The sequence below is a fragment of the Trichomonas vaginalis genome, chromosome V (assembly GCF_026262505.1).
Source record: "Trichomonas vaginalis G3 chromosome V, whole genome shotgun sequence".
Classification (NCBI taxonomy): domain Eukaryota; phylum Parabasalia; order Trichomonadida; family Trichomonadidae; genus Trichomonas; species Trichomonas vaginalis.
Window position 1 is genome coordinate 23,333,269 of NC_067207.1, and position 23,575 is coordinate 23,356,843.

General features: G+C 31.8%; 5 protein-coding genes across 5 annotated transcripts, besides 2 other annotated features; 4 read left to right on the top strand and 1 right to left on the bottom strand.

Moving 5' to 3' along the window:
• Nucleotides 1–939: part of a mobile genetic element that runs on past the window's edge.
• A 4,983-nt stretch (nucleotides 940–5,922) lies between these two features.
• On the top strand, nucleotides 5,923–6,194 carry TVAGG3_0388890 (Chain c Uncharacterized Ribosomal Protein; the record flags this gene model as incomplete). Its single annotated transcript, XM_001308123.2, has 1 exon — nucleotides 5,939–6,145. One exon carries the CDS (start codon nucleotides 5,939–5,941, stop codon nucleotides 6,143–6,145), a length of 207 nt encoding a protein of 68 aa, XP_001308124.1.
• Nucleotides 6,195–6,709: 515 nt separating this feature from the next.
• On the top strand, nucleotides 6,710–7,066 carry TVAGG3_0388900 (uncharacterized protein; the record flags this gene model as incomplete). Its single annotated transcript, XM_001308124.1, has 1 exon — nucleotides 6,710–7,066. One exon carries the CDS (start codon nucleotides 6,710–6,712, stop codon nucleotides 7,064–7,066), a length of 357 nt encoding a protein of 118 aa, XP_001308125.1.
• A 938-nt stretch (nucleotides 7,067–8,004) lies between these two features.
• On the top strand, nucleotides 8,005–11,119 carry TVAGG3_0388910 (vacuolar protein sorting-associated protein 18-like protein family; the record flags this gene model as incomplete). Its single annotated transcript, XM_001308125.1, has 1 exon — nucleotides 8,012–10,840. The coding sequence occupies one exon, from the start codon at nucleotides 8,012–8,014 to the stop codon at nucleotides 10,838–10,840; it is 2,829 nt and encodes a 942-aa protein (XP_001308126.1).
• A 2,357-nt stretch (nucleotides 11,120–13,476) lies between these two features.
• Nucleotides 13,477–14,129: a mobile genetic element.
• Nucleotides 14,130–16,365: 2,236 nt separating this feature from the next.
• On the bottom strand, nucleotides 16,366–17,920 carry TVAGG3_0388930 (RNA-binding domain, RBD family-containing protein; the record flags this gene model as incomplete). Its single annotated transcript, XM_001308126.1, has 1 exon — nucleotides 16,403–17,905. The coding sequence occupies one exon, from the start codon at nucleotides 17,903–17,905 to the stop codon at nucleotides 16,403–16,405; it is 1,503 nt and encodes a 500-aa protein (XP_001308127.1).
• A 368-nt stretch (nucleotides 17,921–18,288) lies between these two features.
• Nucleotides 18,289–21,924, top strand: TVAGG3_0388940 (centrosomal protein-related family; the record flags this gene model as incomplete). The annotated part of the gene is made up of 1 exon (XM_001308127.1): nucleotides 18,289–21,924. One exon carries the CDS (start codon nucleotides 18,289–18,291, stop codon nucleotides 21,922–21,924), a length of 3,636 nt encoding a protein of 1,211 aa, XP_001308128.1.
• Nucleotides 21,925–23,575: the final 1,651 nt, after the last annotated feature.

A 23,575-nucleotide genomic window follows, 5' to 3' on the forward strand; every position in this document is an offset into this window, starting at 1 on the left:
ACTTTCACTTTGTTCTTCACTACTTTCACTTTGTTCTACTCTTCTCTTCTTCTTTGGTAACTTGCCCTCTGCTTCAAGTTGTTGCATCTTTGCCTCATGTTCATCTAGTATGTTGCAAATTTTCCATGTCCTTTTTGCCTTTGGGCTCTGGTCGCCCATCTCAGGTAACCAATATCCTAGAAAGAGTTTGTCATAGTTTGTATTTGAGTCGTCGCGTATTGTTTGCATGACTCTTTCCTGAGTTTCCGGTTCAAGCTCTTCAAACAGTGCCTGTCCATATGGAATATGCTCGTTTCCAAATATATGTTTTTGTAGCCATTCTGGTTTTCTTTCCATGTTACCAACTATATCTTTTGTGAATGGGAAAGCTTTTACCCAATCTTTCAGTCTTGCGTCGTTTATTTCTGTAGTTGGTTTTATTTTGTCAAGGAACATGTTTTTCAATACTAACATTTCATTTGGTACTGTCCATTTGAGTTTTCTTAAATATTCATCCCTTCTCAGTTCATCGTCTGCAAAGTAAGTTTTTATGACATTTTGTAAACTTTCGTTTGCAAGGTCATGTACAATAGGTTCTCTTCCTTCTCTCTCCCTAACTCTCTTTCTAAACTCTTCACCAAATATACCATCTCTATGGTTCTGTGTAGTTCTTTGAGATAAATGTTCTAGAACGTCAGGTGTTATATTTCCATCAGCCATGTTCATTTCATACTGGTCCAAAATATCTGCATCTTTCATATCTTTCAATGGCATTAAAGCCGCGCTTAAAATACCAGCTATATCTCGTTCACCATTGACTTCCATTGCGTCTACAACTTCTTGGAATTGTGGTTGTAAGTTTATGAACCACTTATCCGGATTAGCTTTATGACCCCATCTCATTGTAGTTCCATAGTCTGCAGAAACAAAAGTAGGTTTGTTTCCATATTGGTTAGGTTCTGAATGAACTTTAAACAATGTTTCATTTCTATATGTTTTGTTGAAATTTAACCTTTTATTTTCACCGAGTTCGGCCAAAGATTGAACGTTAAATGGTCGTAAGTAAAAAGGGTTGTTGTATTTGCTTACATTTTCTTTCAGTACTTCCATTCTATGCTGAATATTTTCATCTGGTGTTGGAGTCTTTTGTATGTCGGCAAACATTTTTCGATATTCTTCTACTCTGTCAGCCGAATTTTTCTTAGACTCTTGGAAAGATTCCATATTCACCTCATACTCTTGTTGAGGGTCAAGATTTTTCGGCTGTTCCAAATCTTCATCTAGTTCTGTGAAGTTAGTTTCCAAAGGAGTGACTTGTTCGTTTCCTTCAGGCTCTTCTAGCTGTTGTTGCTGAACTATTTCTTCCATGTCTGGTTGTATCTGAACTATTTCTTCCTGTGGAGTTTCTTGTACCTCATCTGCTGGCATTTCATATATTCCGAGACCGTTTTCAACAAGTTCCCTTTCTAAGTCATCCGGACTCATAAACCTTTCTTCTTTCGTTCCGTCTCTATTTTTTACGCGTTTCATGAAGAGAGTTAAATTGTCATTTAGCTCTGACATCAAATATCTCGGAGTAAATTCGTTCATGTCATTTGGATGATATGCTATTAAATCATATCCCTTAGCGAGCTTGTATTTTCCAGGTTTGAGATTATATCCCCTTTGGTGCAGAGCCATAAAGCTAAATAGGTTCGGGTCAGTATTTCCATCCTTGAACTTTCTAATAGCTTCTTTATATCTGTCACTAAAGTCAATAGTATCTGGGTAACCATAGTCTTCCTTTAGCATTTTTAAGAATTCTTGGTTTCCTTGTTCTCTACTTCTTTGATGTCCTTGCTCTGTTTGTGGTTGTTGCTGTGCAGTGTTTTGAACTGTTGGTTGTGGTGCAGTGTTTTGAACTGTTGGTTGCTGTGCTGGTTGTGGAGGTGGTTGTTGTGTTGGTTTTGGTGCATGCCTGTGTCTGTGTCCATGTGACGATGTAAATGTTCTAGGTAGTCCTGGTGCAGGTGCTTCTCTTGGAGGGTTTGGTGGTATATAAGTTCCACCAGCTGGCACATATGTTCCATCTGCAGCGTAATGTCCTACCTGACTTTTCGTTTTTAAGAAAGCATTTACTAGGTCTGTTTTGGTCTGTTGTAACTCTTTTTCTTGACTTTTCACAACAGTTGCTCTAACGGCGTCATAGGCACTTTGAACTGCCTGTCTCGTTGCTGCATCTGTTATTTTCGTCATATTTTGTGCTACTTCTTTTAACTCTTTGTCGAAACCTTCAGACTTCAGTTTCTTTCCAGATGAGAAGTCGTTCACTTGTTTCACCTTACTATGAAGAGCTTCGAAGGCGTTCTTAAAGTCAGCATTTGTTAAAGCTTCATTTGAACTGTCTTCATCCGCTTGTATTTTTGTCCTTATTGACCTATGAGTTGGGCTGCTTTAGCGTTGGCTTGGGCATCTAACCAGTCATTGTTAGCTTTTATATATTCTGCGCTTTTCATTGCCTTTTGCATGGCTGCGTCGTTATTTTTACTTTCTTGTGCTAAGTTTTCATACTGTACGGTTTGGTTTTGCAACTGTAAAAGTTTTTCTGCCTTTACATTTGCTTCAACTTCTTTTTTATACTCATCGCTATCCATATATGTCTTCAGGGCTTTTTGTTTTATCTCTTCATCTTTCAGTACTTTTATTGAGTAGTATGGTTTTTCAAATTTACAACATCTTGTTCCATTTTTTGCTACTTCTGCTGCTTTTCTGACACTTTTTTCGCATATTCCTCTGTACTTAGTTCTTTCAGTTGTTCTTCTTTCTTCTTTTCTCTACGTTTAACTCATTGAGTTTCTTTGTGTGTCTGTCATATTCTAGTTTCTTTTCGTTTTCACTTATTTGCTTCTGTATGTCTATGTTTGACTTTTTGACATCTGCTATTTGATTTTGAGTGAACTCAAATTCATTTGACTTTGAGGGTTATATGCTGTTCCGTCTGCAGCTCCACCATAGCCTGCCATTTTCGCTAAAAGTGCCGCTCTTAAACCTCCACTCTGTGCACCAACAACTCGGTTTAAAAGCATAGGATTGCTTGACATTTGTTGCAACATAGTGGGGTCATTCATCATTTGTTGTTGCAACTGTTGTTGTGGTGTTAGTCTTACTATTGGATGTTTCAATGCTCTCTTCCTCTTACGTATATTCTTACGTAGCTTACGTGGCATTTAAGTGAAGTTAAAAAGCGTCATTTGACAGATGTTTATATGACATTTTTTCCGGTTTATAGGACCTCTCTCATATTCTATCTTGTTAAGATTTCCTGGACTGTTGTCAAAATGTCATGTTGTCTCATTTTTTCAGAGAAGTTCGTTTAACCGAGGGACCGAGGGACCGAGGGACCTGGTGTTATACTAAACATCTTCAGGGGCTAGAGGGGCGCAGCCCTGGAAGCCCCAATACCTTTTTTTTTTTTTAAATATTATGGATAAATAACACTAAGGAAAACTTTGGAATCTTCAATTTTAAGGATACCCTTACGTGTCAGATTTTTTGCGCATACGAAGAAGTCATGCTAGACATGAGCTATAAACCTGAAATTTTAGCAACATATTTAAAACTTTTTAAACTACAATACACTTTAATATTCAAGAACAAAAATATTCTTTTTAGAAATTACATAATTATTTTATGTGAAATCTATATAAAAACATATTTTGCGAGCGTAACTTTTTTCTTTATAAGCACCTTATATGACTGATAAACTGTGAAGGCACATAATTGTTAATTCATAGAGTTGATATGTTTCCAAAATTGAGAGGAAATTTGAAAATTGAATACCCTTTCAATTCAATTTTCAAAAGATATCAGCTCCTTCAATAATTGAAGGACGATTTTGATCATTTGCTCTTAAAACAAGTATGCCATGGAGAAAAAAGTTACGCTCGCAAATCTGAAATATAACTATCATATAAAAAATTAAATTTCTAATTTTTACTCTATAGATATTATTGGCCACTTGTGTAATGCATAAAAGTTTATGTCATATGCATACATTTGGAAGTATGGAGACGAGGGAAATTACTTCTATGAGGCACTAGGATTTTTAAAAATTTCTCTATCGGACTCACTATTCAATTTCTCGAAAATTAAAAAAAATCAATAATAGCTAAAATGTATTATGCATAACAAATTTTAATGTTACACGGTATTTTTTTGAACTTCATGACATGAATTTTCTTTATATTATTTTTTTTTTTGGATTTTCTATGATTTATGCGATAGGCTGGAACAACATTGTAAGTGCAATGATATCATTTATAGGAAATCTAAAACTTCAGCATTCAGAACTCGCAACCACAAAAATATTCATTTGCTAAGTAAGTAAAGTTGATTAAGTTCGACACTTAGCTTTTATACGTAAAACCAAGTGTGTATTGTTATTTCTTGTTAAATTATTGAGAAAAAATAAATTGTAAGAGAAACGATACTGATTATTGAAATAATATTGAGGGTAGCTGCAGATTTCTTCATTAACATGCCGGAAATTTGTTAATCTTGGTTTTCTATCATAAAATCTGTCGAAGAATCTAAAAACGGAGATATGAAATAGAGATCATGTAAATCTAGAGTATCCTGTCAGAAAAATAGACTAAGCATGTAACCCTTTTTGGTCATAAACACTTTTTACCACTTAGTCATACAGATGATCATTAAATTTAAACGAGCACTTTTTTGTCAGAATTTATTCTTTTACAAAGACAGAAGATTTTAGTATTATTTAATATTAGTGCTGTAGCAAAATTCAAAAAACGGTGAAAATTCAGTGAATTTGTGAATTCACATTTTTTTTCGACATTTTTCTTGATATATCCATGCACATTAAGAACACAGCTTTGATACGCTTAAAAAAGCATATTTCATATGAAATTGTTAAAGAAATAAACAATTTATATAAAAATTGCACTTATGGGCAGTTTAGATATATAATTTATATATAACATATATACAAATCCATAGACAAAGTGCAATAACTACAATGTTGTAGAAAATTACAGCAGAAATACTGACTTTTTGAAGGATAATAAGAATTCTTCTAAATGTTGTATTTTTTAATTTGATTGATTTTTTTACTATTTCATTAATCTTTTATGAATAATAATTATTTTTAATATATGTGCTATTAAAATTTCAAATTTTGACTAATATATCTAAGTTATCTGAACGAAACATTTAGAAAATATCATACTTACATTGAAATAGCAAGTAGAGCATATTAATAGCAAGTTTCTTGGCTTTATATCTATCATCTATTGTTGTTTGATCAAACAAAATTCACTCTATTATATGGTGTCAATTAATTAAAACAATTTTTAATAGTTATTTATTTAGTGCGAATAAGTGCAAACTCATAAATGAATAACTTAATAGTAGAAATGAATTATCTGATATAAATCTCACATTTTGTCCATCAGAAATACTTTAATTGCATACGCATAACTATTAGTAATACGTCTGGAGTGTCAATTAATAACAATCCCACAACAAGTAAAATTCAGATTTTTATTAAACTTATTTTTTCCTAAAAGTTTTCTCAAATTACTATATATACATATGTGGATAAAATAATAGTAATATTGTAAAAAATTAGATAATTTTTTTATTTGAGAACCTCTCAAAAGTTCATTCAATTTATCAATTGTTTCAGTTTGATGTATATTCATTTCTGGAGCTCAAAACTTTAGCAATCATGACAATATCATATTCTCTTTCTAACTACGCAATGTAAGGGTATCCTTAAATAAATATAGCATCTGAAAGCCAAAATCAATCTCAGTATATATGCACCCTTTCCAATAGATATAAATTTATTCAAACAATACTGATTAAAAACAAAATTTACATTGCCAGAAATCAATAATTTGACACTTTACAAGTACACAATTTATATTATTTTTGAGAGATAATCTGACCTTTTCTCATGGAAACAAGCCAGGAGCAAGTTAAGTTAGCTGTTGTTAAGCAAGTTATCGGCCGTACAGGTTCCCGCGGTGGTGTTACACAGGTTCGCGTCGAATTCCTTGATGACTCAAACCGTTCCCTTGTTCGTAACGTTAAGGGCGCCGTTCGCGAGGGTGATATCCTTTCACTTCTTGAAACAGAGCGTGAAGCACGCCGCCTTAGATAAACTATTCTAAAGAATACTTTTTAAAATCGATACGTTATACCATTAATTCCAATATTTTTTTAAAAAATATTTTTAATATTTTTTTAAAGTGTAAAAACACAATAGATACTTACATTTCCAAGCATCAAAAAACACTATGATGAACTATGTAATAAGAAAATTGATATTTTTCGTGGAATCTATGCATCTGAAATTTTACAAAATTCATTCTTTACATGTCAAACTGCATATGATGGCAAATAATGAATATAATCACACACTAATTTTCAAGATCAGATTCAACAGTATCTGGAAATTTACTGCTGGATTTATGCAGACAACAAAGTACATTTTCGAAAGAGGTGCTGAGAAAATACAGGTAGTCGTAAATGAACTCCTTCTATCCATATGAAGTTGTATATGCACTGTTAAGTAATTGAAGACATAGAGCATTTCAATTTCGTTTCTTTTCGATTGAAAACATAAGACGGGAAAATAAAATGTGCTCATTCAAAATTGAATATGAGTTGACAGTATAAGGATAGTTATATCCAACAATTTTTGAGGCAATCTGAAATTCATTTGATGGAATTCCATTTTCATTCACCATACTCTGAGCATATTCTTAACTATAACACAGATGATAACTGCACAATAGAAAACCAAGGTGTGCAGTACACAGTAAGCATGCCATATGCAGTAATGGCATTTTTCAAAATTTATGATTCTTATCAAATGGAAAAGACATGCCGATCATTCGAAATTAATTGCAATCTGGAAACAGATGAAACTAAGCTATTACTTGAATCATTGCTTACAAAAGGATCAATATTTGTTAAAGATGTCACTCTCGAACTCCTTTCATCTATCACTAATATTGCAGTTGAACTTAATTTTCCAATGTTAAAAGATTACCAAAGAAAATTATCAAGCAATATTTGAATTCACAAACAGATTAGGCGATTATTCACAAGTATTAGAATTTATAATAAGCACGTTTAACACGTATAATGAAGAAAATATTGCAAAGTCATTAATTAAATTTGGCACTAAATTCGCTGTTGATCTATTTTCTTCTACAAAATTAACTGTGAATAATGAAAACCAAGTTGCTAATGTTCTGATTAAGATTATCAAAACAGATAAATCTTTCTCATGTGCTTTAGAATGTCTCTATCTTGAGTGGCTCACTGATGATAAATTACAAGAACTTTTTAACTTCGTTGAGAAAGGAAATATAATTCCATAAACACCTTCAAGAATTCGAGACCATTTCTCCTTAAAACTAAGTACCCAAGGAATGCTATCATATTAAATTATTATTCTTGCCAAAAAAATGTTGTTGTAGTTTCTGCGGATTATCCAAACGAAACTGATTCTATTAAAATTAATGGAGTCTATATTCCAATTAAAAAATTAATTGGCTCTAATTATGTTTTTAGCCAACTAAACACTGGTAGCACAAAATGTATTCAATATTACAATTACATTTAAATGTTACTTCCTATAAAATTATAAGTACAACTATTTAAACAACAATTTTTTAAAGTTCAAATCACTTCTTAATTTTGAAAGCTCCAAAAAGAAGTTTTCATAAATATCAAATTTAATATTATTAAAAAAACTATCTGTTATATGCTTGATTCATTAAAATATCATTGAGCTTATTATAAATTGTTGTCTAAAGCTTGTAGATAGAGTTTGCAGATTAGAATCTTTTGTGATATAGCTTCAAATGAACTCCTTATTTAGTAATTTACAATGCTTATACATATTATAATTAGTTAATACTCCAATTTACGTATTATGTCAGTCAAGAACACAAGATACAGAAGGAGTTCTGGATTTGGAAGGTGACGATTATTTTCTATCGTCTCTGTCAGAAGAATGCGTTCTCTGCAGTCCCGCGATCGCTTAACTGTAACAGAACGTGAAGATCCAGATTCTTATACAGCAGAAAGGCGTTGGATTCTTGGTTCCAGGCTTCAACCTGTTTCTCCTGTTGAAAAAGTGATGAGACTTCCGAAAAACACTACTCATTTCGTCCAGAACGGTCCATACTCGATCACCGTCAACGACTACAAAAATTTATTCTTACAAGTAACTCGAACATCCGGAAATAAAGCCGAAGAAATTAATTTAGAATCAAATGTTGAAATTATCATTCCTTCTCCAGCAGAAGGCTACTTCCTTGTATCACTCTCTAATCAACCGCTTAGACTCATTGAACCAGATGGAAGGCAGCGTCGTTTTCCTCAAAATACTTTTCAATTGACAACAACTTCATTCGAATGGATAGATAACAGAGATAGTCTTTTACTCCTTGCAGGCACTATGTTCGGTCACATCGACTGTTTTACAATTACACGAAGTAATATCGTAGATAATCAATTTATTATTGACGAACACAAAGCTCCTATCTCATCTCTTGCCTATTTAGAGTACCATGGTGAGAAATTCATCTTAGTTGGCACATTCTTTGACCTAATTATCCTTAAATGGAGCGATTACACTAAAAACCCTGAACATTACAAGACAATCGAGCGCATAAGCGAGAAAAAGATTTGTATCCCATCGTTCGTCATTACAAACCAGAAATACATTGCTTGGCTGACAAATGAAGATCTTCGAGTGTTTACTCCCGAACAACTACTACATTCTGACAATGAATGCAAGCGTATGCCATTCGAGCATCTCAAGCACATTATCCAGATCGAGCCACAGATCTTCCTTTCCCAATTAAACCGTCCATGCGTTATGAGTAAACACCATGTCATTATTGCAGCGCCAAGTGTGGTCGTAGGCTTCGATTTGAAGACCCTGGAAACCGCTTTTCGCTTTCCATTCACAAATACGATTACTTCGATGTTTTTAACGCCAAATCTACTTTCTATTGTAACTACATCACACTTATACAAGATAGATCTCGCAGACGAACGAGAAATCTCACCAATTGTCTTAGTTTCGGATGTAAAAAATCAGATGATCCAAAAGAAGCAAACAAGCGAAGGCGTTACATTGGCAGAACTTCTTTCGGCTCTACTTGAGAATAATGACTTCAAAGGAGCAATACAAACACTACACAACGCTTTAGCAAATATTCCACTTCCGAAAGTCGACGACAACGAAAATGTACCACTCAGCGAAGAAGCTGTAGAAGAAATATGCATAGAATTCTTACTTTACGAGCTCAACGTCATTACATTATGCAATAAAGATGAAAAAGTCGACTTAAAACCATCGAGAGTAATAAATACGAATGGCAAATACGATATGCTAGCCTCTCTTGCACATCTGCTTCGCCTCAGAGAGTTCTCAAGAGCAGGAGACAAGATTCGAGATGAAAGTGTCATTACTTCTCTTGGTAGAACCGAAACCGCGGTTGCAATGTTATTAGAAAAGGCATACAGCCAATCCGAGCACGACGCCCATATCCTAAGCGCTCTTAATTCTGCATTATTGATTCATCCAGACGAACAACAGTATCTTGTAGAGTCAATCAGTGCAAAGAAGCGCGAGGAAGCAACATCTATACTCGAAAACAACTCCGCCGCTTTCAGCGAAGCCATCCTTTGCTTCTTAAAACCTTCAACTCCGAAAGATGTCGCTGACAAAGTGACTTCCTTCATTAGCGAAGATCGTAAACGCGATATAATAAAATTACTGACCCAGAAAGGTCTCGACGACAAGCAGAAAGACACAATTGTCAACGCATTAGATATCTTGATCGAAATTGCCGAAAAAGAGAAGCTCCCGAGCGTAATTATGCGTTACAGAGAGATCGTTGAGGACCACTGCAAGTCCAAAGACATCAACGACATGAAGGTTCTCTCAGTTTTGAATTTTTCAATGCCATATTTGCCCGGCCAATTATCTACGAATATGTGTCTTGCGATTATTAAAGACATTGCGACATCGAAAAACAAGTTTTCTTCGATTGATATCGCATTATGGAACTTGGCATTGGCAAATGACGAACCAGCGGCCAAGAAGGACGAAGAACTCCACAAGATGATAAAAGATGTCACTTTGGAGTTCCATATTAACAATGTTCCGGAGACTTTTGAGCATTTAATAAGGAGAGGATTGTATATCTCAGCTGCTGATGTTGCTTTACAGGCAAAGATGTATTCCAAAGCCGTTTACGCTGTTTCCTGCTATCCGCATGAAGCAGAAAACAACAGAAGAGAAATATTAATTCGAAGATACATCAGAATGACTCCTAGATCGATGTGGCAGGACTTGTGCAAGAAGTACAATGTTTCACATATCGACGAAGAGGAGAAAGATGGAGAAGGACCAAGCCAAGCAAGATTAGTTGAAAAATTCAAGGATTTGCGTCAGAAAATCAAAGATTTGAGGAACAAAGCGGCCGAATCAGCCGATTTCCTCGAGCAAATCAACAATTGGGGTGACGTTTTGCCTCAAGCAAGCGAAAGATGCGCTGAATGCGGAAAACAAATCGGAACAGAACAGGCTTACGCGTTTTCATGCGGACATACATTCCACGCAAGTTGTATGAAGGCTGCTGCGTTCGATACTTTGTCTGTTTCGAATCAGAACAAATTGCTGTCGTTTAAATCATCGAAATTGACACCTGAAGAGAGGAAAATCGTTGAGGACATTCTCCTTGACGACTGCCCAAAGTGCGGATTGGCTTCTGTGAATTTGATCAGAATTCCGATTGTAACTAAATCGAGATGGGGACTTGAGTAATAATATATATTATGTATTATTTTTTCTATTTTATTTACTATATTTATAAAAAAAAGTATCTTTTTTCCTAATTTTGTTTTTTTTCCCTTTAATATGGTGAATAAATGCATGAACACCAAAAACGAAAGATTTAAGCGAGAAAATCAAGGGAATGCTAAAAAGGTTTAAAGATATTCATTTTTTCACACTTTCATACAAAAACTATTTACATTAAGGATACCCTTACGTGTCAGATTTTTTGCGCATACGAAGAAGTCATGCTAGACATGAGCTATAAACCTGAAATTTTAGCAACATATTTAAAACTTTTTAAACTACAATACACTTTAATATTCAAGAACAAAAATATTCTTTTTAGAAATTACATAATTATTTTATGTGAAATCTATATAAAAACATATTTTGCGAGCGTAACTTTTTTCTTTATAAGCACCTTATATGACTGATAAACTGTGAAGGCACATAATTGTTAATTCATAGAGTTGATATGTTTCCAAAATTGAGAGGAAATTTGAAAATTGAATACCCTTTCAATTCAATTTTCAAAAGATATCAGCTCCTTCAATAATTGAAGGACGATTTTGATCATTTGCTCTTAAAACAAGTATGCCATGGAGAAAAAAGTTACGCTCGCAAATCTGAAATATAACTATCATATAAAAAAATTAAATTTCTAATTTTTTACTCTATAGATATTATTGGCCACTTGTGTAATGCATAAAAGTTTATGTCATATGCATACATTTGGAAGTATGGGAGACGAGGGAAATTACTTCTATGAGGCACTAGGATTTTTAAAAATTTCTCTATCGGACTCACCATTCAATTTCTCGAAAATTAAAAAAAATCAATAATAGCTAAAATGTATTATGCATAACAAATTTTAATGTTACACGGTATTTTTTGAACTTCATGACATGAATTTTCTTTATTATTTTTTTTTGGATTTTCTATGATTTATGCGATAGGCTGGAACAACATTGTAAGTGCAATGATATCATTTATAGAGAAATCTAAAACTTCAGCATTCAGAACTCGCAACCACAAAAATATTCATTTGCTAAGTAAGTAAAGTTGATTAAGTTCGACACTTAGCTTTTATACGTAAAACCAAGTGTGTATTGTTATTTCTTGTTAAATTATTGAGAAAAAAATAAATTGTAAGAGAAACGATACTGATTATTGAAATAATATTGAGGGTAGCTGCAGATTTCTTCATTAACATGCCGGAAATTTGTTAATCTTGGTTTTCTATCATAAAATCTGTCGAAGAATCTAAAAACGGAGATATGAAATAGAGATCATGTAAATCTAGAGTATCCTGTCAGAAAAATAGACTAAGCATGTAACCCTTTTTTGGTCATAAACACTTTTTACCACTTAGTCATACAGATGATCATTAAATTTAAACGAGCACTTTTTGTCAGAATTTATTCTTTTACAAAGACAGAAGATTTTAGTATTATTTAATATTAGTGCTGTAGCAAAATTCAAAAAACGGTGAAAATTCAGTGAATTTGTGAATTCACATTTTTTTTTCGACATTTTTCTTGATATATCCATGCACATTAAGAACACAGCTTTGATACGCTTAAAAAAGCATATTTCATATGAAATTGTTAAAGAAATAAACAATTTATATAAAAATTGCACTTATGGGCAGTTTAGATATATAATTTATATATAACATATATACAAATCCATAGACAAAGTGCAATAACTACAATGTTGTAGAAAATTACAGCAGAAATACTGACTTTTTGAAGGATAATAAGAATTCTTCTAAATGTTGTATTTTTATAATTTGATTGATTTTTTTTTACTATTTCATTAATCTTTTATGAATAATAATTATTTTTAATATATGTGCTATTAAAATTTCAAATTTTGACTAATATATCTAAGTTATCTGAACGAAACATTTAGAAAATATCATACTTACATTGAAATAGCAAGTAGAGCATATTAATAGCAAGTTTCTTGGCTTTATATCTATCATCTATTGTTGTTTGATCAAACAAAATTCACTCTATTATATGGTGTCAATTAATTAAAACAATTTTTAATAGTTATTTATTTAGTGCGAATAAGTGCAAACTCATAAATGAATAACTTAATAGTAGAAATGAATTATCTGATATAAATCTCACATTTTGTCCATCAGAAATACTTTAATTGCATACGCATAACTATTAGTAATACGTCTGGAGTGTCAATTAATAACAATCCCACAACAAGTAAAATTCAGATTTTTATTAAACTTATTTTTTCCTAAAAGTTTTCTCAAATTACTATATATAAATATGTGGATAAAATAATAGTAATATTGTAAAAAATTAGATAATTTTTTTTATTTGAGAACCTCTCAAAAGTTCATTCAATTTATCAATTGTTTCAGTTTGATGTATATTCATTTCTGGAGCCTAAAACTTTAGCAATCATGACAATATCATATTCTCTTTCTAACTACGCAATGTAAGGGTATCCTTAAGTGTGAAATAACCAAAGCGGTCAATGACTTTACATTAGTTTTCTTTATCCTTGCCCAGATACTTCTGCTGACTACCTTACGGGCAACCTGCAAAGTGACTTCCAAGGCATCGGAAAATAATGTATTTTCGTGAGCCTACCTTAAGGGTGCACACGAGAGGATCATGTAAACTTCAGAATTTAGAACCTTATTTTTAGGCATTATCTTGGCTACCTATTTAGGCTCGAAAAGCAAAAAATATCAAAAAATACAACTTGACTCCATTATGACCCTTTCATGGAGGTAGTTTTTATCCGCTAGTATTTTCCCTTTGAATCTCTTTACAATTCGAAATCAAATTCAAACCTCAGTAGAAGAAAGGAAGAATCGACTTACTACGGTTGTAATACAAATAAATACATATATTTAATTATTTTTATTTACATAATAATTGTTTGAAGCTCATATTCCATCAAATTTTTAAATAAAAACATTAAAATGTTGAAAATGTTCATATATTTTAATAGGGTTTTGGCACTTTATTGAGGAATTACTACATACATAGTCGAACTGAACTTGATATTTTGAAATTTAAATTATTTATCAAAATTAAAATTTAACTTGAAATTTATAATTATTTAGTCATATTTTGCATAATTCTAAGTAGATTTTGTAAAAAATCAAGAAAGAAAAATTTTAACGTGCTTTATTTTTTCTTTTTTATAATAATACATATTATTATATAATTAACATATTCATAATGTTTCACCCTTTCAAAAATATAATCCTCCTCCTCTCAAATAAACGCACATACGGGTGGCCTCTTTTTTCAAAAAATTAAAATTTGAAATTTTGGGCTCAAATATTAGAGATTTTTTCAACCTTCAACGATATATGTTGTCTATATCAGACCTCCTTTCTTTTTGATACTTAACATTGTTCCTAAATCTTAGCCGTTAAGGCTGTTCTGAATAGGGTTGTACAAACTGGCACAATTTTGCGGGCCGCGTGCCAGCTCCTGGCAGGCGGCCAAAATCAAAAAAGTGGCCAAAAATCGGGCCTCGTGGCGTGGAAAGGGTGGAGCCCGAAGGGCGACATCCTTTCCACGCCACTCGGCCTATGACCACAATTATATAATATGCTCATTATTATTTTTTCTTCTTTTCTCTTCTTTTTTTTTTCTTTTTCTCTTTTCTTTCTTCTTTTTCCCTTTTCCCTTCCTTTTTTTCTAGTTTTGGAAAGGAAAAAGTAAAAAATTTAATAATTAATTTTATTACTATGAAAATATACTTTTTAGCTTATATTGTAAGCTGTGAGAGTTTTAAGTGATGGAAGATATAAATCAAATTTGAAATTCAACAAATCTTGTTATGATTAAGTTGAATATTGTACTCTAATTAAGAGTTTTCAGTTATGAACTCAGGTATTATATAATAAAAGTATAACTCAAGATAATAAAGAGGTTTTTAAAATGTAGATCTGAAAATCAAACTACCATGTTTGATATGATTAAGTTGAATAATGTTATTTTATTAAATGGTTCAAATCTGTGAAATCGGCAATTACAAATTAAAGGCGTAGTTCAAAAAATTAAAGAGATTTTAAAAATTTAATATCAGAATTAAACTAAAAAAAGGATTTAGTTATTTCAGTAATTATCAGAAAAGGTTAAAAAGATAGGGTAAGTAATGAGACTTGAGTGAGATGTGAGAAATCATATGTAAATAATTAGATATCTGATGAGTAAGGTCGGAGAGTTAAGATCTGGTTAGTAAGGTAGTAATGAGAGTTAAGATCTGGTTAGTAAGGTAGTAATGAGAGTTAAGATCTGGTTAGTAAGGTAGTAATGAGAGTTAAGATCTGGTTAGTAAGGTAGTAATGAGAGTTAAGATCTGGTTAGTAAGGTAGTAATGAGAGTTAAGATCTGGTTAGTAAGGTAGTAATGAGAGTTAAGATCTGGTTAGTAAGGTAGTAATGAGAGTTAAGATCTGGTTAGTAAGGTCGGAGAGTTAAGATCTGGTTAGTAAGGTAGTAATGAGAGATCTGCGGGCAGTAATGATACATCTATGAGTACATAACTAAAACCTGAGTTCTATGAGCGAAATCTGAGAGCTAAAAGCCGAGAGATCTAAGGTAAGTAATGAGAGAAGAGAATTTGAAATTTTACAAAATATGTTTACTCATACAAAATAATTCGCATTCTTTTATAACGAATCTCAATGCCAATTAATACATAAAACAGATTTTAGCAATCAATTGCAAGATTTAGAAAGATTTTATTTATAATCTCAGCCAAATTAACAAATATTTTATTGATTTCGTAAAAAATAGCAATAAAACATAAAAATATGACATTCTATTTTTCCAAAAAAATTTCAAAAATCATTTTTTAACATGAAATTTATATTTTTTAATTTTTTTTTAAATTTTGAATTTTTTTTTGGAATTTTCAACCATGTCAAAAGTCGGGATCTACAAATGTATTCTCTTTGACATAGGATAAAAACATCCTTTCTTATAATTTCATTGTAAAATAAAATTTTCTTAAATTTATTGAATCCAAACTCAACTTTGCAACATTTTATTATCATAAAAACTAAGAAACATCAGGTAAACTTCAATTTGGAGAGCTTAAAATCATATCTAAATTGAAAAATAAGGGGAAAAAAATTGTAAAAAAAAATCTCATTAGATGGGGCAAAAAGTGACTTTTTTAATGTGTTTTTTTAAAAAATCGTGCCAGCTGGCCAAAAAAGGTGTGCCAGCAGGCGTGCCAGTTTGTACAACCCTAGTTCTGAAAATATTTTTTTTTCGAAAAAATTCGAAAAAAATTCTTAAAATTCAAAAATCCCTTAATTCCTGAGGATTTTGGAAAAAAGTTTTTACATGAACATGTGTATATTATATGAAGTATATTGATAAGGTAAAAATCAAATTTTATTGCATATTCATCGAGAAAATAAACTAACGAATCCCTCAAAATTGAGAGGGTAATCCTCCTCCTCTCAAATAAACGTACATACGGGTGCACCCTTAAAAAAAAAGTCAATAAAAATTTTACATACAAAAACAATTTACTAATATATACAAAATTATTCATATTCATTGTCGTCATCTGAACCAGAAAGAACAATAATGAGGTTTTCATCCAAATTCTTAGTAAGAGCTTTGTTAATATGAGAAACATCAAAATTAGAAGCGTAATCAATTCTGATGTACTCTCCAAGTGTCTTTGATTGGTCATTAACTGCACAATAAGCTTGTTCGGCCGTGTAAAACTCAATTAAAGCGCAATTAAATTTTCTTAAGACTTGGACACATTTAATGGGTCCGTATTTGGAGAAGTAGTTGTACATCTTAGGAATAGTGTTGTTTGTATCAGATAAACCGCAAACAGAAATAATAAATCTGATTTCTTGCGGATTTTGTTTCGAAGAGCTGGAGTTTTGGTCTGATGGGGCTAAAGATGAAACAGGATTCTTCTTTTCGTTCTTTGGAAGTGGAATATCAAGGTTTGGAAAATCTGAGGATTCTGACTCGGAAGAAGAGGTTTTTCTATGTCTAGATTTACCTTTTGTCTTATCCTTATGATGCCTGGATCTTTTTGCGTCTTTTTCTTTTTCTTCATTTCTTTTATTTGATTTTTCTTTTTTACTCTCAGATTTCTTGGATTTTTTATCTGAATCGGATGATTTGATTTTCTTACTCTTTGATGAACTATGCTTTGGTTCATTTTCTTCTGAATCAGATGAAATATAAGATTCATAATCTGAATAAGAATAATCAGAATCATCACTGTAGTATCTGGAAGATTTTTTGTCCTTTGGTTTACCCTTTTCTTTTGACAGATTCTTTTCTTTTCCTGATTTCGAAGTTTTTTCTTTTGATTTCGAAGAATTTGATCGTTTTTCTTTTGGTTTAGATCCAGAATCACTGATTTCGTCGATTTCGCTTTCAGATGGCTCGTATTCATCTTCAGAAATTGAATCCGAATATGAAGAAGAAATTTGTCGAGAATGGTGCTTAGGTTTTAATTTTTTATCACTAGTATGACTCTTTGGTTTAGGACTTGGCTCGCTTTTATGTGATTTGTGTTTAGAATGCTTTTTCTCTTTTTCCGATTGTTCTTCATCATAATAATCAGAGTAATCAGATATTTCACGCTTCTTTGAGTTCTTTTCTTTACGATGCTTTCCTTCTTTCTTGCTTTTATCTTGCTTTTCTGAAGATTTGGCATGTTCTTCGTTTTCAGAGGACTCTTGAGGAATTGGTGATTTACTACGTGATTTTTGTTTAGAAACCTGTGGAATTTCTTGCTTGACTTGTTTCATTTCAATTGATTTTGAATTTTTTTGTTCTTGCGTTTGAGATTTTTTATTTGAGATGGATTGGATGGTATTAAATAGGGCATCTACAAACTGAAATGTCTCTTCGTTAATAATATCGTGTAATCTATCAGTAATATATTGCTGATTTTTACTTTTTTGGAGCATTTCCCATACAAATTTAGAGAATATCTTCTTGTCAAGTTCAATGCCATGCTCAATTACATATTGTTCCATCCATGGCCGAATTTCAAATTCTTTTAAACTCATTTTTTAACTTTTTTTTCTCGATTTCTCTGGCAAATTTTAAGAGATTATGTAAACTTCAGAATATTAAATTAAAAATTAATTGACGAAGTGATGCTAAAACAGTAAGTATTATCCAATGACACAATTTTTATGGAAAAATTTCAAAAAGAGATGATAAATTTTTCACAAAATCGTTCAATACAGATTTTGACTTTAAAAACAAGAAATAAATAATATATAAATGATTGTTATGAATTTTATATCATAAATTACTAAATTTAATTTCCACAATGGCTATCATGAAGATTTTGAGGGGAAAACATTCTTAAAATATCCAATGCAATCAAATTATCATAAAATATTGCTTGACAACAAGAATTCCGTTTTTTAATTAATTTCAGTAGATGTCTACGCCGCAAAATCAAGGCGCATATAATGGCGGTGGAGACAATCACACTACTATGTCATCATCTGCAGTCAAATTCGGTATAGATTCGGCTGTAAGTGATCCAAATGACCCTCATGTAAAAGAAAATCAGGAGTTTCAAGAGAGATTTCTAAAATTTCTTCAATATCAAGAATTAGATTCGGATGAAATCCCAACAGACTTTAACGAAGAGGAAGAAGAATCAGATTTAGCATTTTTCGATCTGAAAATCACAAAACCCGAGTGTTTCTTTGATGAAATTCAATCAAATAACAAATATATTACATACGTTTCAAACAAAACTGCAGAAAATGGAGCCAAGCCGTTATACCTTAAAGCTATTGATTTAAATGATGGTGTATATAGGTGGAACTACATTGAATGCAAAAATGCCAATGTGAATAGATTGAATAATCGCTTGATTTTAGACGATCCTAACAAAATTACATTCTTTAATGAAGAAGGCGAAATGAAACAAGATGCTCCTTTAGTACGTCAAACAATGCCATACGCTGACTTCAAAAAAGCCAAGAAAAAAGTTGATGACACACTTCTTTATAATTTTGTCCCTGGAACAATGATTCCTATTTCAGCAACTATTGTTTCGCGTTTTATTAGAATAGAAATCTTTAATATAGAGTTTGCTGTACACCCTTTATCTTCTAAAGCAACAATTCTTCAGAATCAAATTTTAGAATTATATCGATCAATAGAAAACGAAACAGAAATTTCTCGGATACAAAATTATAAATCTCGTATAGATCTTATCAGAGCACAGTTGAAAATCGTTAGAGATGATAATCGCAAAAAATTATTACAAGAAGTCGTTCGTTTACAAGAGTTAAGAGACTTCGAAGAACATAAAGTTAGAGAAATTCGTGATATGCTTCTAAATTCTTGGCACGCATTAAAAGAAATTCAAGAAAGTACTTTTATTATCGCTCCTTTCATTTTGAAGTGGGTTTCACGCAAAAGAAATGAATCCGAGCGACAATTTGAAGTTGCTCTCCTCGAAACAGATATAGGAATTCGTGCAAATGAAATTGCAGAACTCGAAGAAATTAATACTGGTAAGAAACCAAATACAGACAATATTATACAGACATTAAAAGATCAAAGAGTAAAATTAGGCTTGAGAAATCCAGGAGAAACGACTTGGGAGCCTGTTTTAAAGAAAATTGAAATTCCATCGGTCCAAAGGTTAACAATGGAAGAAAATAACAGAAGAAAAATGATAGATGAAACAAATTTATGGATACAAGCAAATATCTCTGATAAAAAAGCTATTTCGTCCGAATTCAAAATGAATTATTCGTTATACGCCGAATCTGGCATTGGGATACGCTTCCTTTGTACAAGAGTTCCAAAGGCGGTTCCAGTAGAAATATGGCAAGACGGTCCAACAGGAAAAACAGTAATCGCGACAGTAAATATCCCTGTTGTTAACGGTGTTCCATATCAGCCAATGAAAATACAGTTTACAAGTAGTCAACCAATTCATGGCTGCTTAGTCCAAGGAACAATTTCAGCACAAGGCTTCGTTGAACCAGATTTTGATGGCGGACAGACAGTTATCCACGAAATGTCTAAAAAGAAAGCAATAATGAAGGATTTGAAGTCCAATCCATCATCTTTCATTAGCGTACCTAAATTTGTTGAAACAACTAAAAATTCAGATCCAAATGATCCAAAACTCCAAGAAATTCTAAACGAAGCAAACGTTGATTTAGACCCACAAATAATTTCCAACCAGTTTATTCTCGACAAAGGTGTTATTGCCACGAAATTTTCTTCAATGGCCCCAATGATGGTCCACAATGAGCTTCCCCATAAAGTTTTCAGAAAGCCAGAGCCAAAACCTAATAATAAATCCGATACAAAACTTGAGGATGTCATCATTGATTCCGATAAATGGTCAGTCAAAGACATTTTGCATTCTTTGTGGTCCTTCTTTTTCGAAAAGAGAAGACCATTAAGTGTCAATCCAATTGACTTTCCATCAACAGAATACATCAGGCATGGATCTGTTGTCATTTCCAGATTGTTATCTGCAGCAAATACTCCTCAAAGAATGCAGATGTCCATCAAAAACTATGTTCCTCTTGAAAATTCCGCGAGAGTTTTCGCGAGAGTCTTTTTCGAAGGTGTAAGTTATTTAACAGACGCTGTTGACATGAAAGATGGTGCATGGAATGAATCAATCACATACGACATGGCTGAATTGTTTGGTTTGAAGACAGATGTAAAATCTATTGCAACTAAAACAATAAGAATTGATTTGTTCGATCATGTCAACTTGAAGCAAAACGAAAGAGACCAAAACATGCCAGAGAAAATCTCAGAAAACCACTTCTTGGCAACACTTGAAATACCTGTTAAATCATTGATATTTAATGGTGGAATTGATGACGTAATTCCTATGATTAGTCATCCTTTGCATTTCGGATATGAATCAATGTCGAAACCAATCATGATTAATCTCAATTTACAGTCGATTCCTCCATTAACATTCACCATTGACAGAAACAATTATATTAATACAGAGTCACAAGCTGTTGCTTATAGATTTAAATACATTTTGGATGCAAGAAAATCATCAAATCTTAGATACGTTGCTTTCTCGAAAGACGGACAAAACAAGCTGCAATTGATTTACAGGAACTTGTGCAAATTGCAAACACCTCCTAATTTCACAACTATTCAATCTTTGCTGAGATTTGTTTCTGCAATTCCTTATACAAGTGAATTCCCTGACGATCAAAATCCAACTGTAAAATCTCCTTCAATTGTCATGGAAGAAATGAGCGGAACAATTGAAGAACATGCAGTTATATTATCTTCATTCCTTGAAGCAAATAATATCAAATCGAAAGTAGTCCTTGGATATGATAAAGTTCACGGACCATCAGCTTTCGTTTTAGTTGATCAGAACCAGAAATATTTGTTGGATCCCGTCACGTGCAGAATCTGGGAAATGGGAGACAAGAAATGCACTTTGTATAGGATAGGAACAATATTTGATAGAACAAACATCTGGTTCAACAAACAGAATGTTGGAGATACTTGGAAATTATCATTTAATACTGATAACAATGATCTTTGGGAACCATTTTTCTACAGAAACTTCCAAGATGAAAAACTCCAAATTTCAGAAGAAATTAAACCAGTTGAATACGGAATTCAAGCATCAATGATTGCAGCTGAACTTCAAAAGAAGATTGAAGAAGAAGTTTGTGTTGCTGTTGAGCTGTTTAGATCTCCATCAAAGACAAGATGGGTCAATGATTTGTCAAAGAATTTGAGAAATGCTTTGAAGAAATGCGAAGAAGCTGCTTTGTCTAGTGAAGATTACAATTTCCAGGAGATATTTGATAATGTCAAAGAGAATTTCCCTGATTGCAGAATTATTGGATCTCCTTTCTTTGTCATGGCAAATAGCAGCAAAGAGAGCAGAATGAAAATGATCAACGAAATCAAATCAGAAATTAAACTGAGAGAAGTTTTCTTCACAGAAAATGAAAGTACACAGTTTGCTTGTGCTAGTTCAGTTCTTCCTTATCCACATGGAATTTTTGCTGTTTGGACAATTTTAGTATCCGTCAATCAAATTTAATTTTTTTTTAACATTTATTTGTTTTATTATTCTTTGTTGTTTATTGTTGTTTATTTTGTGTAAATATTCTTTTGTTTATTACTAATATATATTGTTTTTAAGCTTAGCCATAATTATCTTAAAATTCCATTTCTTAAGCCATCAATTAATCGAAATAGCTTTTACAGCTTAATTTTTGCATTGTTACAGCATAATACACACATATTTATCATTATGGAAATTGAAATTCCTTTAATTTATTTATTTTTACAAATTGGGATTATATTTTCAATGAAATATCATATGGATAGATTTATAGGCATACAAGTACTTTGGTTTTATCTAACTTGATGTTAGGTATTAAAGACTAAAATAGACATTTTTTAGAAAAAAACGAATCTTATTTGCTTTTTCATGAAAATGGATCGAAACAAATTAATGATAGAATTTACAATATAAAATGAATCATAAAATCATGAAATATAGAATTTGTTGAATAAGGGATTTAAAAAATGTCAGAATTTCGAAACATCAACCACTGCATCTTCATAACATGATTGAATATGCTATAATATGATGATTGTCGATGGATACTGGTAGAAATGAAAGTTCATCGTCTTATCCATGACATTAAATTTAATGGAATCTGTATTTGAATAGGCAGTATATCATAATAATATAAAAATTATTATCCTTTCTGGAGAATTAGTTATTCAAAATTTTCATCCGGTCGTTATGAAATTTTGAATACAATTGAAAGCGATTTCGGATGAAATAATAAACAAATTCATCGAACGTCATCGATGATATACTTTCGTGAAAAACTGGGAATTTCTCGCATATGTTCGTACATGAGCAAATACTATACCTTTTGCGAATAAAGAATTTTTTCATAAAAAAATTTTTTAGGAATTAGCATATCGGCGTTTTGCGACATTGCCAAACGCCAGATTTTAACCCGACATATGAGCATAAGCTCGTATATTGGAATAAACTCGACTTATTCCATATTAAAGTTATTATAATAATAAGGCACTTAATGTGCAAATCTAATTGAATTAGAAAATGCACATTAAGTGCCTTTTATTGGAATATGTAATACCACATATGGAATACCGAAATCCGAGCATCAATTAGGAATGAACTAGTGCAAATTTTAGAAATACAGTATTATGTTAAATTCAGGATAAAAATTGTTAGAAATTTATATTTACAAATGAGTAAATAAGTATTTTGTAAAGTTTTCGTTTGATTTTCAAGCTTGTTGGAGAAAAATAATGAAAATAATTATTTATTTAAGCAATTTACACTAAAACTTTTTATGGAAATTGCAGTTCTAGCAATGTCTTAGAATTTAATTGTCATTTAAAGTGTGAAATGCATTGATTTGCTAGTGAATGTAAATCGGGAATACAAAATTAATATAAATGAACGAAAAATCTTCTAAGAACATCCTAAAATCAATCACCCTTTGAGTGGCTTTCATAATATATCTAGATGATAAACCAGAAATTGAACCCGCATATGGGTCCCATTAGGATAAATTGTAAACTATTCAAAAATAGTTTACAAAATTAATATAGGTAATAATAAAATTTTTAATTGAGATAAATTAAAAAAAATCTTAGGAGAATGTTATGGATTTTCTTCATTGAACCATTCGATAAATGAG